General features: G+C 35.8%; 1 protein-coding gene across 9 annotated transcripts in view; it reads left to right on the top strand.

Moving 5' to 3' along the window:
- The window catches only part of LOC131437430 (cell adhesion molecule Dscam2), a 249,507-nt gene that overhangs the window by 45,439 nt on the left and 184,341 nt on the right, over positions 1-19,727 (top strand). For 6 of the 9 annotated variants that reach the window (XM_058606769.1, XM_058606766.1, XM_058606768.1 and 3 more), the window contains exon 2: positions 13,698-14,337. In XM_058606769.1, coding sequence (XP_058462752.1) covers positions 14,286-14,337 — 52 coding nt within the window. In that variant the 5' untranslated portion in view covers positions 13,698-14,285. The remainder of the gene's footprint in view (positions 1-13,697; positions 14,338-19,727) is intronic. The other 3 variants (XM_058606762.1, XM_058606765.1, XM_058606763.1) reach the window with 1 other exon arrangement.

The following is a 19,727-nucleotide window of genomic DNA, read 5'->3' as shown; positions in this document are numbered from 1 at the left end:
GAGAAAAATTAATTGCATTATTTTAATTTCGTTTCACATATCATCCTGTGGTTCCGCAATCAGAAGTCGGATCCAAACGTAATTCAGGAACCTTGTTTGGGAGTATACGACTTTTCATATGAATCTGAGTTTGTAGAAAACGGTTTAACCATCTCCGAGAAAATTGAGTGATATTATTTGTCACACACGCATTTGCTGATCTCGACGAACTGAGTCGTATGGTATATGGAAGTCATGTTCTTCCAGCATTTATTGCTGTAAATAGTTTAAATCAATATAATTATGGAATTACTTCCAACTCGATAATGCAGGTACCATCTGGTTTACATATGCCATATTCGAAAGATTATGTTGCCAAAAATGAACCGTGCTTAAATTTGTCCGAGGCAAATTGTCATAAAAAAGGATGCTGTACACAGTCTTTTTGGTACTTAGAAACAATTATATGTAACAGTATAAAAAATCGTGTTTCATGTTGCTCCCAAGCTTTGTTTTTTCATACAGCGCTCAAAATTCCTTCTACTGGAATAAGGCTTACACAAAAATATCGATATCTCCGTTAAAAATGGACGGATTTTAACAATCTATGGCTTGTTGGATAGGTATTACCGAGCGAAATCTAAGTCTGGAAACATATTCTGTTTTCAAGGTCAAATGTGACAGATACTGTCAAAAAACTGAAAATTTTGACATTAAACTTCGTATAACTCAAAAAGTAAACATCCGATCTCAAAACCATTCAATAGCGTTCTGGGTGACGGGGAGACCTTTCATTTGCGACTAGTTTGATCAAAATCGGTCCAGCCATCTCTGAGATCTCGACCTCTTAGTTGACAACACACATACAGACACACACACATACACACACACAGACATTTGCTCAGTTCGTCGAGCTGAATCGATTGGTATATGACATTCGGCCCTCCGGGCCTCGGAAAATTTTTCGAAAGTTTGAGCGAATTCTATACCTATTTTTTATATATATAAAAAAAGGTAAAAATAAATTTTGAAATCGGATGAACCGTTTGTGTTTTATTGCATGTTTAAAATAAAAGTTACATGGCGGACTCTGTATAATGGTATAAGTGACGTAGACGACAAAACTTATTGCCGCTTAATTTTCTCGGATATGGAAGAACCGATTTCTATCATTTTTTGCTCGTTTGATACTAATATTGGATCTAGGTCGAAGATTAAGTGGTTATCTCTTCTTGTTCGGGAGATATAATCATACAAGTTACTTGACCTAGAAATCTTCATTTGGGGGATTGGAACTTCTTGGGTTTCGGTTTGTGTTATAGTGCACATGACTAATTTGAATTATTTACGTTTCGCATTCAGCACGTCAGAATAGACATTGCATTTTTAGTGTAAAGCAAGTTCGCTGTAAATAGCAATGAATTTACGTCCGCTTAGCAGATTATGTTGATCCGCGAGGTGGCATTAGTAGATCAACATAATCTGCTAATGCACTGATGAGCTGAATGCGAAACGTAAATAATTCTCAATTCTATAGAAATCTTTTTTTTTCTATCCGCACAGAAAGTGATCAATGATCGAAATCAAATGTGTTATTGCTGAAATCATTAGTATGTTAGGTTCACATAGTTCAAAAGTAGTTAATAGCTTACATTTTGTGATTCTCTTCGAGATAACTTTTTCCAATAAGGCTTTGTAATCTATCGATATAAACGTTAGATTGTGTATATATTTGTTTATAATCACTATCTTACTGGCCTTCAACGTCGGATCATTGTGGTAATAAGAATAACGGTTAACACCTTACTGGCGCTTAATTCGATATTCTTTATACCACAACGATCCACGATCTGTAATCGCCATTGGAAATAAATGTTTTGGTTAGTGTTGACTACATTATAAATCGATTCAGTTGTCTAGTTGTAAATATCATTCTGTGCACCATTTGAATTTTTCGACGTTGTTCTGCTGAAAGTCCACGTATTTCGAAACAAACTAATGAAAACGAATAAACAACTGCACAAGTGGTTAGAGAAGAGGGTAAATAACAGGACGCAGCCATAAAAATTGACAGATTCTGAACCATTGCGAAGTGACAGCGGTTTTTGGTTGCGTTCATACTTTCTGGGACAGTCTTTAGTAGCGCAAAACGGATTGTTGAACAACTTTGAAAACATTTAAAACAATTGTGCAGCAAATACTTTAGCATGTAGCTATCATAGAAGGTCTGCAAAAATATTCACATTATCAGGTCAAAAGGAAGTAACTGTAACAATCAGGGGCGGCGGAATCCTTGAATACTGAATACTGAACTCTACTCTTAGATAAAGGGTAGGTGTGGAATTTTCCACGCAAAAAATGACAAAATTACCTCAAATTTATTTTAGGAATGATGCTCTTCTCATGTAATAACTACACAAGCCAGACTGAGAACATTTCTGTACTGTAGACAAAAATGTCTGTAGTGAATGCCGAGTTGTGATCCTGTTTAAGAACAATACGCTGTTCGTCACAAGAACACAAATATTTTCGGTATTGTGGATGCGAAAATATTTAGCTTGCTTTGAATTCATTTTTTCTACTCAGCCAGCATAATTTCGGCAGCCTTTTAAATCAACATGAAATTAGAACTAAACAATTTAGGAAAAAGTTGTGCAAAAGATATTTCAATGAGAGCAAAATTAGAAAAAAATAAGAAAATTACCACAACGATGCAAAAAACAACATTATATACGTAGTTAAAACGAAACTCAACCAGAAAATTTGCATGCAGTTTTGTCAGAATTTGATCCGTATCAGTACTGTCAACTTGCACTCTGACCAAAGTTTTCCAACCAGATATGAAAATGAAAATAAAATTATAGAATGAAATTTTTAACACCATTGAATTCTACTATAGGTATATCACGTATAATAGACGTCACATCACAGATACGTATTTTAAATATTACTTCTATTCATCATCAGTGTATCAGGTTTCTAAGTTAATTGAAAGAATGCTGCAATGTATATGTAATACCTGTAGTAGATTTCAATGGTGTAAAAAATGTATTCTATCATAAATATTCTACTAAACACTCAGACCCTGTTAATAAGTGCAATCAAAATGATTTAAGTGTTTCAACCGACGATTCCTTTAATATTTTCGTTTAACAGCATTACATCAAAGCTGTATCACATGCCAAATGTCCGGTGATAAATTCAGTTTTCGTGTGTCGTATAAAAATTTTTAGTGGTTCTTTCGACAATTCAAAAAGTTTTACATATGTCACCGAAACTACAGTAAAGACAAAGCGTTCGAAAGTTTTTCCTCCCGTGTATGGTAATCTGGATTGAAAAAGTGCTTCGTCGTTATGCCGAATGAGGGTATATGCATATGCTTGCATCCAACCAAACGTACGAGACTATGACCCGATGAATGATGAAAAACGAAGAAAAATTTCTTCTTGTCAAGTTTTTGTTTCCAAACTCAATTTTCTTGCAACTTTGTTTTCTTCCAACTTTATTCAAACATTTTTGCTAAAACTTTCCACTCAGCGCAAACAAGAAAGCATGGTGTGCATTTGAGGAAAAAGGATAAGCGAGAATCCAAGCTGAGATTTTGCAGTTGTGTAAATTTGATCAAAGCTGGATTGAAAAGTGAAGCTACTGTTTATATAAGAGCTGCAACTGTTTCTCTCCGAACTTCGGTTTTCGCTACTCCTGAAGAAAAGGGGTGGTGAAGTACTTTTTGCCTTTTCTTTTTGCACAGAAGAATTCAAAGTCTGCATACATTACAGAGATATACACATTCATTTTGGAGTTTGAGTTAAAGTTGACTAGTTGTAGTAATTTTCGGTTTAATTTCATCACCCATCACTGCGACGGTGTTGAAAGTGATAAAATCATCTCAACAAATAATTGAGTAATGTAGCTATAAAAAGAATGGTACTTCTCTGCCAAGTGAAAGAGCTTTAATATTTTAACGACATCTTAGGTCATCATCAACAGGTTTCGGATATTGTAGTTTTTAATATGATCTTCTAGATGTTATTTCTTTATAGAGTAATTTTGAGCTAATGACACATATTGTTCGTTATTTTATTCGCGCTTCTTTTTACCTTTTTAGTACATTAGTACATAAAAATAAACTTTTATTCCAACCTAGCAGTTTGCCTTGAACCACTAAGCAGACGTGAGACGGTGATGGCCATTTAATGGTGAAGCTAGATTTATGCTCAGGGCACATAATCGACATCTTTCGTTTTGTCTTACTAACGGGCATACCAGTTTATTATAAATCTTTTTAAGGCTTCTATGCATCAAATCCGTTCAGAAAATTCTTACGTCGTAATGATTTTCAAATAATATCGATTGGGTATAAGTCAACATCTTGGATTTAGAAATGATTTCAAACATGGTTTCTCGAAAGATACTCAATGAATCCATTCGTAAAGATCCATTATTTAAGAGTGAGAAAGAGCGTGAGGGGTGGGGGGAAGGGTACAAATGATGAAAAAAATCATCATTTTTGCGATTTTTTTTCAGAACTATCGTTCAAAAAAATAAACTCAAACATTTTGCATTATACAAAACATCATTCGAACACAATTTTTTAATTTTGTCGTGGAAAAATATTTTGAAATAAGTCGATGAAGAGGTATTTTTGAGAATGCTTCTTAAAAATCATGATTTGCGGTGTCCACTGTATCTCAGCGCAGACTAATCAGAAGTGTACAAATCAAAAAAGCATTGTTAAAGTAGAAGTTTTTCTAGACCGCAACGTTTCGTTTGATTTTTTAATTTTTTTTTAAATTTTTGGTGGTTGTTCAAAGTGAAAACTGCGATTTTTCACTAAAAAATCCACCATTTTGTAGCTATAAAACCTCTCCAAAGTAACAAACAACAAAAAGGGAAACGTTGGGGTCTGGTTTTTTATGTGTAGAAAATGTGTGCAAAATTTTATAAAAATTGGTGCGGTAGTTTTTGAATGACGATGGACACGGACTTTTAAAACCTGCTTTCAAGAAAAATAAGCGTTGTCATAAATTTTTGTCACGTTTTTTGTCTATGAAATCGAAGGAAACAATTTATCACTCTAGGGAGCTCGTAGGGTCTAACATTTTCAAAATATCGTATATTTTCTTTTGTATTCAGTTATAATGAAACATTTCAAGAAGGTTTTGTCAAGTTTTTAAGTCAGTCGAAGCAGAAATCTTGGACCTGTGTGCCGAGCTCTTACTTTTTTGCAGTATGAGATAAGCAAAGATAAAGGCCCATAACTTGCTGAGTTTTGTTTCGAAAGGCTTGAAAATTTCATAGAATATTCTTGAAATGTTTTACTATAAGAAAATATAAAGAAAAAATAAATGAATTTTCAAATGTGTCTCTACCCGCCCCTTAATGGTTTTCAGAAATATCGATAGAACCGAAGTCGCCATCCTTGATTAAAACGATTTTGAACATTCATTCTCCGTCACATTTGTTCCAAAAATATCCATATCCTTATGTTTGACAATATTCATTACACAAAACTTCTTTGATGAATCAAGTTCCAATTAACGTAAGCATTGGAAGCGGTTGACGGTTACGTCATTTATACCATCATATCTCCGTAACCAAAAGTCACAGCCATTTGATCTTCGAACTTGAATAATGACCCGACAGTATCTTTCAAACGAGCATAAGTTTGTTAGAATCGATTCAGCCATCTCTGACGAAATTGAGCGCGTAGAAATATCTTCGAAAAGTGCACACACATACACTAAGGTCTTTTTTATGCGGTTTTTTAAATGCGAATTTTCAGAGTTATGCGGTTTTTTTTATGCGAATTTTCAGAGTTATTCGGTTTTTTATGCGGTATGTAAACTCGCATAAAAAATGATTTGTTAAGGTATTTTTTATGCGGTTTTTTTTTATGCGACTTTTTGTATGCGAAGTTTCAGAGTTATGCGGATTTTTTTATGCGAATTTTCAGAGTAATGCGGTTTTTACGCGAATTTTCAGAGTTATGCGTTTTTTTTTATGCGGTACGTAAATTCGCATAAAAAAGACTTCAGTGTATATACATACACACACATACACATACACACAAGCATTTTCCGATCTCGTCGAACTGAGTCGAATGGTATGTAACACTATGAGTCTCTGAGGCTCCGTTCGAAAGTCGGTTTTTCCAGCAATTCTAATACCTTTCAATAGAGAAAGGCAAAAAGGATACGAATATTGCCATAGCACATATTTTTATACTATGCAAAAATCTCCTTCAACGAAGTAGGATCGTTAAATAAGTTTACGTTATTTGGATTTTACTTCCCAAAAAACATCACGTGTATTGTGTTTGGGTGTTTTGAGCATTTTTAAAATATTTTTCTTTATGTTCAATTTCGCGCTCGAGATACGTTCCTGGAAAAAGGTATAAATTAAAAAAAATATTTTCATCTGTGTTGGAAACCCTTTGGTTCTCTATTTATTAGCCTTACGGAACATTTTGTTATTATATAATGAAATCCATTAGGCTCTATTAAGATGCGTGTTGTGTATTTGCATCGATCGTTTTTCATAAATTGACGTGTTGTAGCCGGTTAAGAATACTGTTCTGTGTTTTAATTGAAGTGACGGGTGATACTTTGCTCATTAGTGAAACGTAATAAAAGTGTTATTTCTTGCATAATTCGAAATTAATGCAAAATATCGATTATAAATTGTTTGAAAAATTCTTCAGTGACGAATATTTATAAGCAATTTTAGACTTTAATTTCTATTTTTTGTCATCATTGCGATACGAGCACGACGCAGTTGATCGAAATTGATAAATCCTGCATGAAAAACTCTAATGAATCAAAGTTAGTTCAATCTTTCTTCCTTATCTTTAATTTTTTTGTTTCTACTATAGAGGTTTTAACCTTAAGATCATTCACCTCTTCGGGTCAGAAATGTGCGGGATTGGGGATCGAACTCAGGTTGGCTGCATGAGAGACATCGACTAACCCGTCCCGATTTCTATGCAAGGATGGCTTTTATCGCATCAAAGAACGCTCACTAGCAACTCTTCACACGATTGAATCAGTGCCATCAAAGAGAGATGGATATCATCACAGCAACAAAAAATCGGCATAGTTCATTTACCATAGAAGAGACACCAGTGCGAGAGCGAATTTCTCTCGATGACCTGTCTGAGAATCAAAGGTTAGCTCGATGCTGTGGGGATTCTTTCAGAAGCAACAAACGGTCGCTTATTCTCGTTTCGCGATCCGATTCTGTATGAGCAGTGGATAATTGCGATAGAACCATTTTACTATTGCAGTTTATTCTAACTATGTGCATATAACCATTGTATAAGTTGTGTCTATGAAAATGTATGTGAATGCTCCACACAAGGGTTTTGAAATATTGCAACCTAGTATGAGAATCATCAAGGCGAATCATCGATTCGATTTTCTGCGACAATTGTCAACTTGCGATTCTTTCTTGGTAAATTCCACACAGCACCAATCATTATCAGACTGTAATTTTTTTAAGGGCCCTGAAATACTCAGAGTATGAAGTGGAGCGAAGAAATGTAGAAAAATTCTTCCGCGGTTCATGCATTGAGAGATTCGAGTTCTTGTAGCATCTTCTACCGGATTGAAAATGTTGTATACAATATAGATAAAAATCGAGCAGCTTCTTTTGTACATACTCAAAACCCCTAAATGTTGTCAGATGGTGCCGAATGCACATGCATTCGTTACTCTACAAAATATTTGCTTCGTTATACGTCAATAACGAAAAATAAACATTTTGTGGACAAATTGACCAAAAAACTATCATTTTATTTAAAAGTACTTCAAATTGTTGAAAACTTAACGTCTGTTTGCATTATTTACCTTTGTTTAAATTTGATTGATTAACTCATCTCAAATCGAGAGTTTTAAAAAGTCCTTTATAAAACTTCTTCCTGTCACATGAACTTCTTGGTAGAAAGTTTATTTCCGATCACATTTGTTTCACGGTCTGTTCTACGCAATTCAGCAATTCGCATCTAGTACAAAACCTGTTGTATGTATCTGTCAAAGACTTCATTAAAAGAGCTCCATTTGTAAAAAATCTGGACCGATTTCGATTTGAAATTCAATTTCCTGTTGCTATATTTCAACGAATATTGGCTTATTGAAACGATGTTTCAACAAACTTGCCGGCATGCTGTAGCCGGATTTTTTATTGGCAACTACTTCGTGCATTATACTTTAATATGTGCTGACTGGCTTGAAGTGTGGATGCACACTCGCAAGTTAGATTATAAATTTCCCATAAATCATGCAACTGTATTTTCCGAATGTCGAGCAAAGTTTGATGCCACCAAGTAACCCAGCAGCTGAGCTACGACATTCGGCTAAGGTCAAATTCGCAAGAGAGATTCTGCCTCAAAGCACAGAGGCATAAATTTAGTGGGCGGTTTCCAACTTTCACACATCTTCGTGTGGTGGTTGGTCGTTTTTAGGGTTGTTTGCTCGCAGTTTTGCCTGAATTTATAACAATTTGTGAATTTTGTGTATGAATTTATAACATGGTTTTGAATACATTTATCTATATACCCCGATCAGCCCCTTTTGTTGGCGACGCAACCTATGCAGTATTTATAATTTATAACATTTAAAATTTATGTTCATTTAGCACAATGAAGTTTTTAATATTACCTATTTACTGAAATTTACTATAAAAAGTGAAAAATTTATCAAGCAATAAGACTAATGAAGACAGCTTCATTTAAAGGACGAGCACGCAATTATTGCTTCGCATCGAACTGGCTGTAACTCTTCTCCTACTGGACTGAACTTACCAAATTTTGTACATTCCAGTTTTGATGTGTTGTGTGAAAATTAATGTGTCTGAGCCGAGCACTAAAAATGATCGCATTTCAAGGAAAACCACGACGCAGTATCTCTCCAGCATGACAGTGCTCGGACTACACGTTGTAAAAGTAATCATAAATTACTAGGAAGCGAAGAAACGAGCGATTTTACCACACTTGACATTTTCCATTTACATTTCGATGTAGATCCATCTGACTACTAGTCGATGTTCTATCTAATGAGCACCAGCTGAGTTTTTTCCAATCTCAATTTCATTTTTCCACGGTTTTACTTGACATCAGCACAAATTGGTATAAACGACACTTTACTCATATGGATGAGTTGGATTGACATTTGTGTCATATATAACCATTGTACATCCTATTTACTACTTCGCAACTGTTCAAGAAAAACATTAGTCTTCATATATTGATATATTTTAAGAAGTGAAATGAATTTCTAGTTTAGCGCGAGCCAGTGCAGTAAAGTTTCAAAGCGTGTCTGTACATGCTCGGTAAAAAGTCTTATTTTCACAATGTTGTGACAAGTACATATTCAGGCTTCATGTGCTTCCAAAAAGGTCAGTGCAGCCATTGAAGATTTCCATTATTCACTTACTCGATGCATTGCGGGTAAACCCATTTCTGTACGAAGTTCTATTTGAAGAGGCACCAGTATAAATAAATAACTGAAAGCTCTGTCCAGCTGCTCACATGCACATGGATCTCGTCTCTATTTCCTCTTTCTGGCCCATTTGGAAATGTTATTCACTACTTCTATGGAATTAAAATGCATGTGCAGCGTGCGCGGAAGAACAGCTAGAATTATTAAATAAAAACAGTGACTTTTCATTCAACTATGGGAAAGAAGGACAAAGCGGAGGTTTCTTGATATCTCTTCTGGTTGGCTACAGAAAAAATGGAATTTCGTTTTGAAACACCCGGAAACTTTACCATGCGTTTTCGTCGCTTTTCTTGTAGAAGTATTATATTTATGACACTATTCTTTTGCTTCGGTGCGTCGATATGATGGTTCGAAATTTTCAATCGCACGTGAGGTACTAGTTCCATATTGAAAAATCTGTTTTAATCCACCTAGTGGTGTAATGATGCCTTTCTCATATCAATCAAACTATCATATATAATACTGTGGTATTCTTCAAAATTATTTTTCTTCGATTCTTAAAAGAATAATCGAAATAAATTTGTTTGACCGTTTACTGATAAAAACTATCAATTGGAAAAGATTTGAGGTCGATTTAGAAAACTTTTTACGGTTTTTCGCTCTTTTCAGTGATGGTATAAAATTTTTAACACACTTTACCCTATATTTCCGGAAGTCGGATCCGCATGAAATTCAGGAATAACGCATGGGACCACAGGACCTTTCATTTGAACCTAAGTTTGTGAAAATCGGTCGCGCCATCTATGAGAAAAGGTAGAACACATATTTTCTTTTTTTTGTACATTTTACCCCATAACTCTCGAACCGGAAGTCGGATCCAAATAATATTCAGGAATTTTGTATGGGACCTCAAGACCTTTTCACGGTTCCTCTTCGTTTTCAATGCTGTTCCCCAGGCATGAGCACCATACCGTAGTATTGACGAAGATACACTAGCTAACAGACATCTTGTGCTGCTTTTCGGGCCACCGACATTTGGTATGATCCTCGTTATTGCATTTATCGCCTTCGCGGACTTCTGGCAGGCATAGTCGACATGACAGTTAAAGTTCAACCGGTTGTCGATCATCACTCCGAGAAGTTTCAGAGCTCGCCTAGTTGAAATCGCATATCCCCCTACATCTATCTCGATACGCTGGATCGACTTGCAGTTGCTCACCAACAACACTTCCGTTTTGTGTTGAGCTATTTCTAGCTTGATTCCGTTCATCCAGCCCTCAATCGTGCTTATCGTCTCTGTCACCTGTCACTCGCCCATCACCGTTAACGATATGTCGTCCGCGAAGCCCATGATTTTCACTTTCCTGGGAAGTTGCTGTGTCAAGACCCCATTGTACATAGCGTTCCAGAGAGTCGGCCCGAGAATGGATTCCTGAGGAACGCCCGCCGTCACTCGCACTGACCTCTGTCCTTCGTTCGTATCTTACACCAGGATTCTATTGTGGAAATAGCTCTTTAGGATTCGGCAAACATAATCTGGGACCCGCATTCGGTGTAGTGCTGTGGCGATGGCCTCCCAGCTGGCACTGTTGAAAGCATTCTTCACGTCCACTGTAACCACGGCGCAGTATCGGTCACCTCTTCGCTTCTGTTTGGACGCCTTCTCAGCGCTCTCAAGCACTGTCCGGATTGCATCAATCGTCGACACTCCTTGACGAAAACCGGTGTGTGTGTGTGTGTGTGTGTGTGTATGTGTGTGCACTTTTAGAAGATATTTGAACGCGCTCAATTTTCTCAGAGATGACTGAACCGATGTTAACAAAGTTGGGCTCGTTTGAAAGCTACTGTCGGGCCATTGATCAAGTTCGAAGATCAAATGGCTGTGACTCTTGGTTCCGGAGATATGATGACATAAATGACGTTACCGACAAAACGTGTTGTTTTTTTACCGCGCAAAATTTTGATATGATAGTTCCAAAAAGCCTTTCGACATCAAAAAAGACGTAAGTTTTTAAATATTAGTCCATTTCAAATGAATTTTTTATGAAACGGTAATGAATATCGAAAGATTCACCTGTTGATGCCTTCAAAGAGTAGTTAAGAGTAATCTGCAAAAATTTCAGAATGATTCATTTAGTATTAAATTTAAAATGTAAATCGTTCATGTTTTTCTCATTCGAGTGTTTTGCCCCATACATTATTGAAGGAAAATTTGAAAGCGTTTTTAAAAACGAAATATTTCTTTATATTTTTCAATGCATACTGCAAATATTTGTTCTTAATTATGAGCAGAGCCGGATAAAGGCATAGGCGGAATAGGCGGTCGCCTATGGCGTCAAGATTAAAGAGGTGCCGAAATTCAGTAATTTGTTACTCGTTTTTGCCTTTCTCATATAGAAAGGTTATGCAATCACTGTGAAACCCGACTTTTGAACCGAGACCCGAAGAGCCGAGTGTCATATGCTGTTCGATGAGTACGAAAAATGTCTGTGTGTGTATGTATGTGTGTTTGTAACAAAATGTGGTTCCCGAAGTGCTCGTGTGTTCCAAACCGGAAGTCACTCACATTTCTCAGAAACGGCCTGACCGATCTTCGCTAACTCAGATTTGAATGAAAAATGCTCGTTTTACATAAGTTGATGTATAATATTATCCAGATCTGGCTTCCAGTTCCGGAAATACTGGGTAGTATGTATGAAATTGCAACCTATGACAGGTTAGAGCGATAATGCAAAAAAAACGTAAAAATTATTCTAAATTTAATTCATAACTGTTTCAATTTATAGGTCATACTAGTTCCTGGTCAAACGAACCCAGCTCCCGGTTCCAGAAGCACCGGAAATAGTGGTCGAAAGCTCAAACGTGGAACTTTTCATTTTCTTAAACACAGCTGAGTCGAATTTCACAAACTTAGACTCAAATAAGGGGGTGAACGTCTATAATATAGATTGATTTTGACTTTTGTTCGGATCTCAATTTCCGGTTCTAGAACAATAGGCATGTGTTTCAAATTTTATACCATCATTTAGAGCGAAAAAAGTGCAAAAAAACGTGCCTAATCCACCTGGCAGTGAGATGATACCTTTTTTTTTTATCAAAAAGCGTGTGTTTAGTTTTCATGAAATTATTTTAATAAACTATTAAAATTTAAAAATAACTATTAAATACTTGCATTTGATTTCCTCGGAGAACGCTAAAGCGATTTTCACAAGTGAGGATTCAAATCAAAGGTCCTGTTGTTTCAAAGCTTGTTATTGAATGTTATCGGGATACGACTTCAGGCTCCGGAATAACGGGGTAAAATGTGAAGAGAAGAGGCATTGCACATGATTTTCTCAACAAAGCCTGCACCACTTTTCATTATCTTATATTCAAATGAAAGGAATTATGGTTTCAGGCCGTGCTGTTGAGTTTTATTTGTATTCGAGTTCCAGCTCCAGCATTCCAGTTTTTATAAGCGGCGATGTCATAACAAGCTAATACCTTAGAAGTAAACATTAATTTCTTCTGATTTGTAGAACTTTTTAGGTGATCACTAGTTAAACTTATTGTGACTATGGAATGGTAGTCGCATAGACTATTCAGAAATTGTTCAACCGATTTTCACAAACTTAGATTTAATTAAAAGCTTTAATTTGGTCTGAATCTGACTTTCAGTTCCGGAATTAGAGGGTTGTGAGCGAGAAAGGTACGTTTTATATACAGAACGGGTTTTATATGTTTGTCCAAACGAATACATTCCTAGAATAAGTACCATGTGCAATTACAGCCCGAGAACTGCTGTCAAAGTGTAAATATATTATGAAATAAACGTCAATTGAAATAAACGTGCGAATGTTTTTTTGCGAGGAATTATAATGTAGCAGAAACGTTACTGGTTTTGTCCCAGACGTTTCTGGCATGGATTTCACTTTGTTTATAAAACCTATATTTCATTTGTATACTTAAGGTTGGAGGGCAAAATGCCACTCAATGGCGCATAAATTTGGCAAGAAACAATTTTACCGCACTTTTAGAAACCCGTCGAGTGTTATAAACTGCGTGTAACATCTGCGTGCATAAAACATCGCTCTTTATCTGATTAATTATTAATATTCAAAATTGCTCGCACACTTGTACCGTTTCGCTTAGCATAAATTCCGAAAAGAGAGAGTTTCATAACACGATCCTTTGGAAAGCGGAAGAAAATCAATTTCGTTCTTTTCTCAGGAATTCGCTCTAATGTAAAAGTTTTCCAACGTCTTTATCTTTTTCTTTTTTGTTTTCTCATTCTATTTCCAGCAGCAGTATCATCGCTAGAGTGACTCCATCAACATCAACGCGAAAGTTCTGCCAAACTTGTCGCAACACCTTCCCTTCGTCAATGATGCTCTCAGTGTTCCAGCTTTGTAAAGTTTTCCTGCCGCGCTTTTATTGCCGAATGCAGATATAGGTGTATTCGCAGTGTGAAATAATTAATTGCACAAATACTTATACATGCAGTCTACAAAAACTTGCTACTGGTAAAATAAAGTTGAAAAACAACCATCGTGACACACAATTTGAACTGACTTTCGGTAATTGGAAAAGCTATCTTTCGGAAGAACACTTTAATAGCCACTATTAAAAATTCAATGTGCATCTTCGAGAGTTTAATTAAATGCGGTTGAATGTGAAACCAAGTTATACTTTTTGGCCGTAGAAAAGTCTTTCGGTCTGTTTGCTATACCGCTCAAAAGAAATGCTGCTCTTTTAGTGCCACAGGTAATGAGTATCGTCCACAACTACCATCGACAAACCATGGTGCAGTAGTTCCACTGGAAAGCAGTAATAGCTGCTGGCTTTCATTCGAGATTCGCCGATCTATGACCTAGCCACAGCGCTACAATAATGGACATGCACGGTCTTCTAAAGGCCGTATGTTTGCTGTATTTTTTTAAAGGTAAGTGAGTGTACCACTGCAATCCAGACTCGTTGTCTAGTCGAATATTCTTCCACTCTTCGATGCATGTATCACAAATTGAATAATTTTACACTACAGTGATTGAAGTAATAGAAGCGAAACGCAGATAGTTATGTTTCTTTATTCAATTGGGAAATGTTCAATTATTTTCCTGCCAATAGTAGAATTGAAATGTGCATTGCATTTTACATAATTTCAAAGTTATGAAACCAAAAAGTTGAATAAATAACAAATTAATGATTATTTCATACCCTATCAATTAATGTATTAGTAAGAAAACCAAATTCGTTTTATGCCAACTTGGAAATAGTTAGTTGTTGACGTAAAAATTAATAAAAATGATAAATCATGCATGCATGAGAAATATATTGAACTTCTACGAGTACCATTTTTAATTTTTTGAATAATGGCCTCAAAAAGTATTTTTATTTCACAGCGAAACAGAAATCCGTGTTCACAGTACTATGTGGTTCTGCGGAATCTTTATTCACTGCCGGTGATTATAGAAACAGATAATTGATTCGCTCTTTATGTTGTATTGGAATTTTGTTAAAAACTGAATCGTTAGTAGATTCTATTTTTGGTGAATATCAACAAGGGTTTCGAGAACGACGCACCATTTGTTCGCCACAGAAACATATGGCCAGCCACACGGGATGTTTCTTTGTGAATATCGACTGCTTAATACTATCTCTATAATCTCTGCAACATTTCCTCCAGTTGCCGTATAATAAATCTAACTCTTACTTGGAAGCATCTCCATTTACAGCTTCTGCGTTATCCGATTTCTCCCCGATCCAGTTTTCATTACTATCGATAAACGTTCTCCGAACACTTTTACCACATTGTTGATAGTTGATTTGGTCAAATTCAAAAATTTCAGTAACATGGAGTGCGAGTTGCTCGGGTTTTCGCGATACTCGAGCAAATTTTCGAAGCGTTGAACATTTTGCTTCGATGCCTTTGTCACAGTCTACTGCCAACAGTAGACATGATGTTAAATATACACACACCCACACTCTTATCCACACGTCTTTCAAATGAGAGATGTGTAGGTTTTGTAATGAACTATGAGAAAAAAGTTTCAAGTTGACGTTAACTAATTTGAAATCTTAGCTCTCTCAGAAAGTTTACAAATATAACTCGGTTTCTTACGAAAAGAAAAGAAAAGCCATATTTTACTAATTGTTCTAAACTGTTAGATATTCTTCATAGGTGATACATTAGACCATTATTTCCCTGATGTCTAAAGTATGTCCCGCTGACTTGTAGCGTTTTCGCTTGTAGCTGATTTTCGATCCCAAATGCTGTTAAATCCTTACCAATAGATTTTGTAGCAGTTTGAATAGCATCTTCATTAGGTTGAGTAACAAACGAAAACATCTTGGAGAAAAACCAGTTACATCAGAGCGGATAGATTCATTGATCTAACTTTCACTTCGCCAGTAGAAAGGAGGTAAAGCACGGACTACCCTTATTGATCATGACTAGCAGATTTCACATCCGTTTTGGCGAATACGGTCGCGAAATTCTCCCATGACATAGAGAAGATTAAATCTTAATTTTAATTGAGAAGTCGTACGGAATAGCTTCATTTATTATTCACTCCTATTAAAAAAACGACATACATTTTTGCACCATCAATATAACTTTCGTAAATGGAAAATCTGGTCAGGTATCGATTTTTTGCGAAGAATATTCTCTTTAATTTTTAGTTGTCTAAAAGAATCCCTGTCTTCATCTGTAGAATCGCTGTGATTGAAACAACTGAATTGAATATGAACATAATTTCGATAGAATAGTTTTTTTTTCGGTCAATCTATTTGGAAATGGATGGATACCATCTCAAAAGAAATCTTCATCATTATCGAACCTTTTTCGTATATCTTCGAAAGTTTGGTAGTGTTGCTCAGCCAGTGCGCGTGCCATCGATGAAAAGAAGTGATAATTAGAATACGTGTCAAATCTGGGCAGCATAGCGGATACGGTAGAATATCTTAATCAAGTGTAGAAATTGTTTCTTTGACAATTTTAGCTGAATGGGGACTAGCGTTGTCATGCTGTAGAATGGTTTTGTCATGTCTGTTTCACCGGGTTTGAGAAGCTTGAAGTGAACTACTCCCTTCTTTTCCAACCACACACATAGAATTGTCGTTTTCTCAAAACAATTCGGTCATGAACTCGGTGTTGATGGTTGTCCTAGCGTAAAGATGTATTCATTTTTCGTCATATGTTGCAATCCGATGCAAAAAGCTCTTCCTTTCGTAGCGTAAAAAGAGCATTCCGCACTGAGTTTATAGCTTTCTCATCTGTCGTTCATTCATTTATCAACCATTTGAATTTTTCCCATGACTCACAGGTGATCGGAAATGGATTGCAGAGTGACATTCAATGGTTTAACAATCTTCAATTATATTTGTGTATGATTTCGTCCAATAGCTATTTTAATTCATTATCTTCGTACTACATATTACTGTCGATTTTCGCATTTTTTATTAATAACAATAAAATCACCTGTTGCGAGCGTTGAAACCTTTGTTCACAAGTTTTGCCGTTTTCTTTTAATAGAACAAGAAAATCATTACATGCCGCAAATGCTCTTTGTTTGGATCGAAATTCGACATTTGTAACAAGAAATAAAAGCATGTTTCCTGTTCCTACCCGTTGACGTTGAAGGAAGGCCCAACCAACAAAATAGTACTTTAATTTAGAAATATCCTGAATTAGAATTTGAGTGACATCTGTTGACAACAGTCTCAAAGATGGCTAAACAATTCGATTTAGATTAATGGTCTTATGGTTACTATTAAATTTTATCCGGATCTGATTTCACGGTACATTGATGGCATTTTTAAAAATTTTCAAAGGCAAGTAATTTTGCATCACAGACTGCTTCCGTTGCTTCGAATTAATGAGTAACTTAAATAAGTTACTAACTGATACTACTACAACGTATATAGACAATAAGTAAATAGTTTCTCTGTGATTTTATACAAGGGTAATACGATAGTTCTTCTGTACTTACTGTATGAGAAATGTTCACACCGATAAGTGGATTCAAACAAGCTTTCAAAAGATATTGAGTAACTCTATTCGGGTTCGAGGTAGATGGCATAATTCAAACGAGTTCAAGATAAAACTTTCAAAGCACGTTAGCAGATAGTTTTAGAATAATAAAATTCAGTCTATCATTTTTTTTGTGTGAAATCTACTTACCCCAATAGAACCGGTGAGAATGATGCAGGAAGAATGAGCTCGCAAATAGAGGTTAAGTGATTATCCGCCGGTGGTTTTCCCCTTTTCGTACGAACATGGAGTTTTACAGCCTGCTGTCGTCGTCATCGGCTTCATACACGATGACTGAAGCACTTACTATCGCTGTCGATGGAGAATAAAATATTGCAAGTTGTGCGGAAAATTAAATCACGTACTAGTTTTCTTCTGTACTGAAAAACCAGTGGGTGGTAAAGTAATTCCAAGTAGAGCAGAGAATAGATTCATGCATACAAATTATTTCGGATTGAAATGGAAATTTATTCTTGATTTTCTTGATTACAGCGGGTGTAGCTAAAAGGTAAATTTTGCGAGATATTTATGCTCCAGGTAGCAGTTTGTTTTCCATTTGGGGTTGCTCTTAAGTTCAGGATATAGTTCTAGGTAGTTGTTGGGGAACGATCACGTAAAAATATTGTCCAATATATATGTTATAGAGAATGCAGAGATTGTCACAGAGGACGTTGCGATTTCAATGCATGTCATTAATAAAAGCTTCCAGCAGTACCCAGTCAAGCTGGCATGCACTCAACCAAACCACATTAAATACAAAGAATTTGCATAAACTGCTTCTGCCCTTAAATCTTTATCATTATAAATTCCATAATCATATTTTTATAATAAATTGTTCTTTCTTGTGAAAAAACTGAAAACAGAATATTTTTTTCTATTGTGTATAACTAGCAAAATTATCTGGTGTTGCTCGGAAATGTTTCGTAAAGGCAAGGCCGCATAAAAACTCACGAAATTACCCATTGAAATACTTAGATCGTAGTGAAACACAACTTAGACGGCTACCCGATTGATTAATACTACGTACAAGTTCAGATTGCGCACAGCCAATGTCTCATCTCAGATCTCACAAAATTCATAATTTTCACGGTATTATGTTTGATTCTCTTTGTTAGGAACATTTAGAACACCTTTTTCTTTATAAGCACCTTCTTAGTAATATTTGAGATTCAAAAAGTACACGTACTTGAATTAACGTTCCCCGTCACATCCGATTAACAATACCTCAGACTCCCGTGATTATAAACACTTGCTGCTCACTCCTCGTTATGCAAATTCTTATGATATAAATATTTTCACGTACCCACTCAAGATTTTCCACATGAAAATGTTTATTTGATTACGAAAGGCTGTTTATCATCATAACTACATTCGTAATAAAGAATATCGTTTCAAACACACAAATGTTGTCGTAAATTTATTTTCGTCACCTCGGGTCGAAATTTTTTTCAGTTATTTAGAGGTTTGGTACCACGTGGGTACCGGATTTGTGCTAAGTACACATAACTATTTTCATTTTCTACGTTTCGCTTTCAGCTCATCAGTGCGTCAGCAGTTTATGTTGAACTGCTAACGCCACCTAACGGTTCAACATAAACCGCTGAGCAGACGTAAAGTTAATACTATTTACATATACACTTATCACACCGAAGTGCTATGTCTTTACTGACGTGCCGAAAGAAACAAAACTAAGTGACGACGTTCTGGCCGTCAACAGATAGTAGTTATTTAGGGGTTTGGTACCACGTGGGTACCGGATTTGTGCTAAGGGGCTGTCCATAAAAGACGTCACGCTTTTTTCGACGATTTTTGACTCCCCATCCCCCCTTTGTCACAAATTGTCACAGAAGCAAAGACCCCCCACTCCCCCTATGTCACATGTCACGAATTCAAAATAAATAAAATTCATCTCAATACATTCTCAATATGTATGACAAACCATACAAATATGAGGGGAAAATCGATTCATCATCATGCTGTCATTAGATTAAAAAATATCCCCATAACTAAAAAATCATCGGAATCATTTCATTAATATCAATTATATAAATTACAAAAGTATTTGGTTGGAATTGATGAAACATTTCAATCATCTGTTTTATTCCTCCTAGGGGTACACAGATATATTATTGCTTTAGATAAAAAATAATATTTCCTTAGTGTAGCGTACAGGGCTGAGAAAATAAAGATCAAAACCTCATCAAAACGTGATTACTGCCGGAGAATCTTTTCATGATCAGTTGATCAGTGAATTTTAAATCACATCGATCAATATTGGTACTGATCTTCCGTCACAAAATGGG

Source organism: Malaya genurostris, chromosome 3 (genome assembly GCF_030247185.1).
Source record: "Malaya genurostris strain Urasoe2022 chromosome 3, Malgen_1.1, whole genome shotgun sequence".
Classification (NCBI taxonomy): Eukaryota; Metazoa; Arthropoda; class Insecta; order Diptera; family Culicidae; genus Malaya; species Malaya genurostris.
Note: the sequence above shows the minus strand (reverse complement) of the source record. Positions and strands in the feature narration are given on the sequence as shown.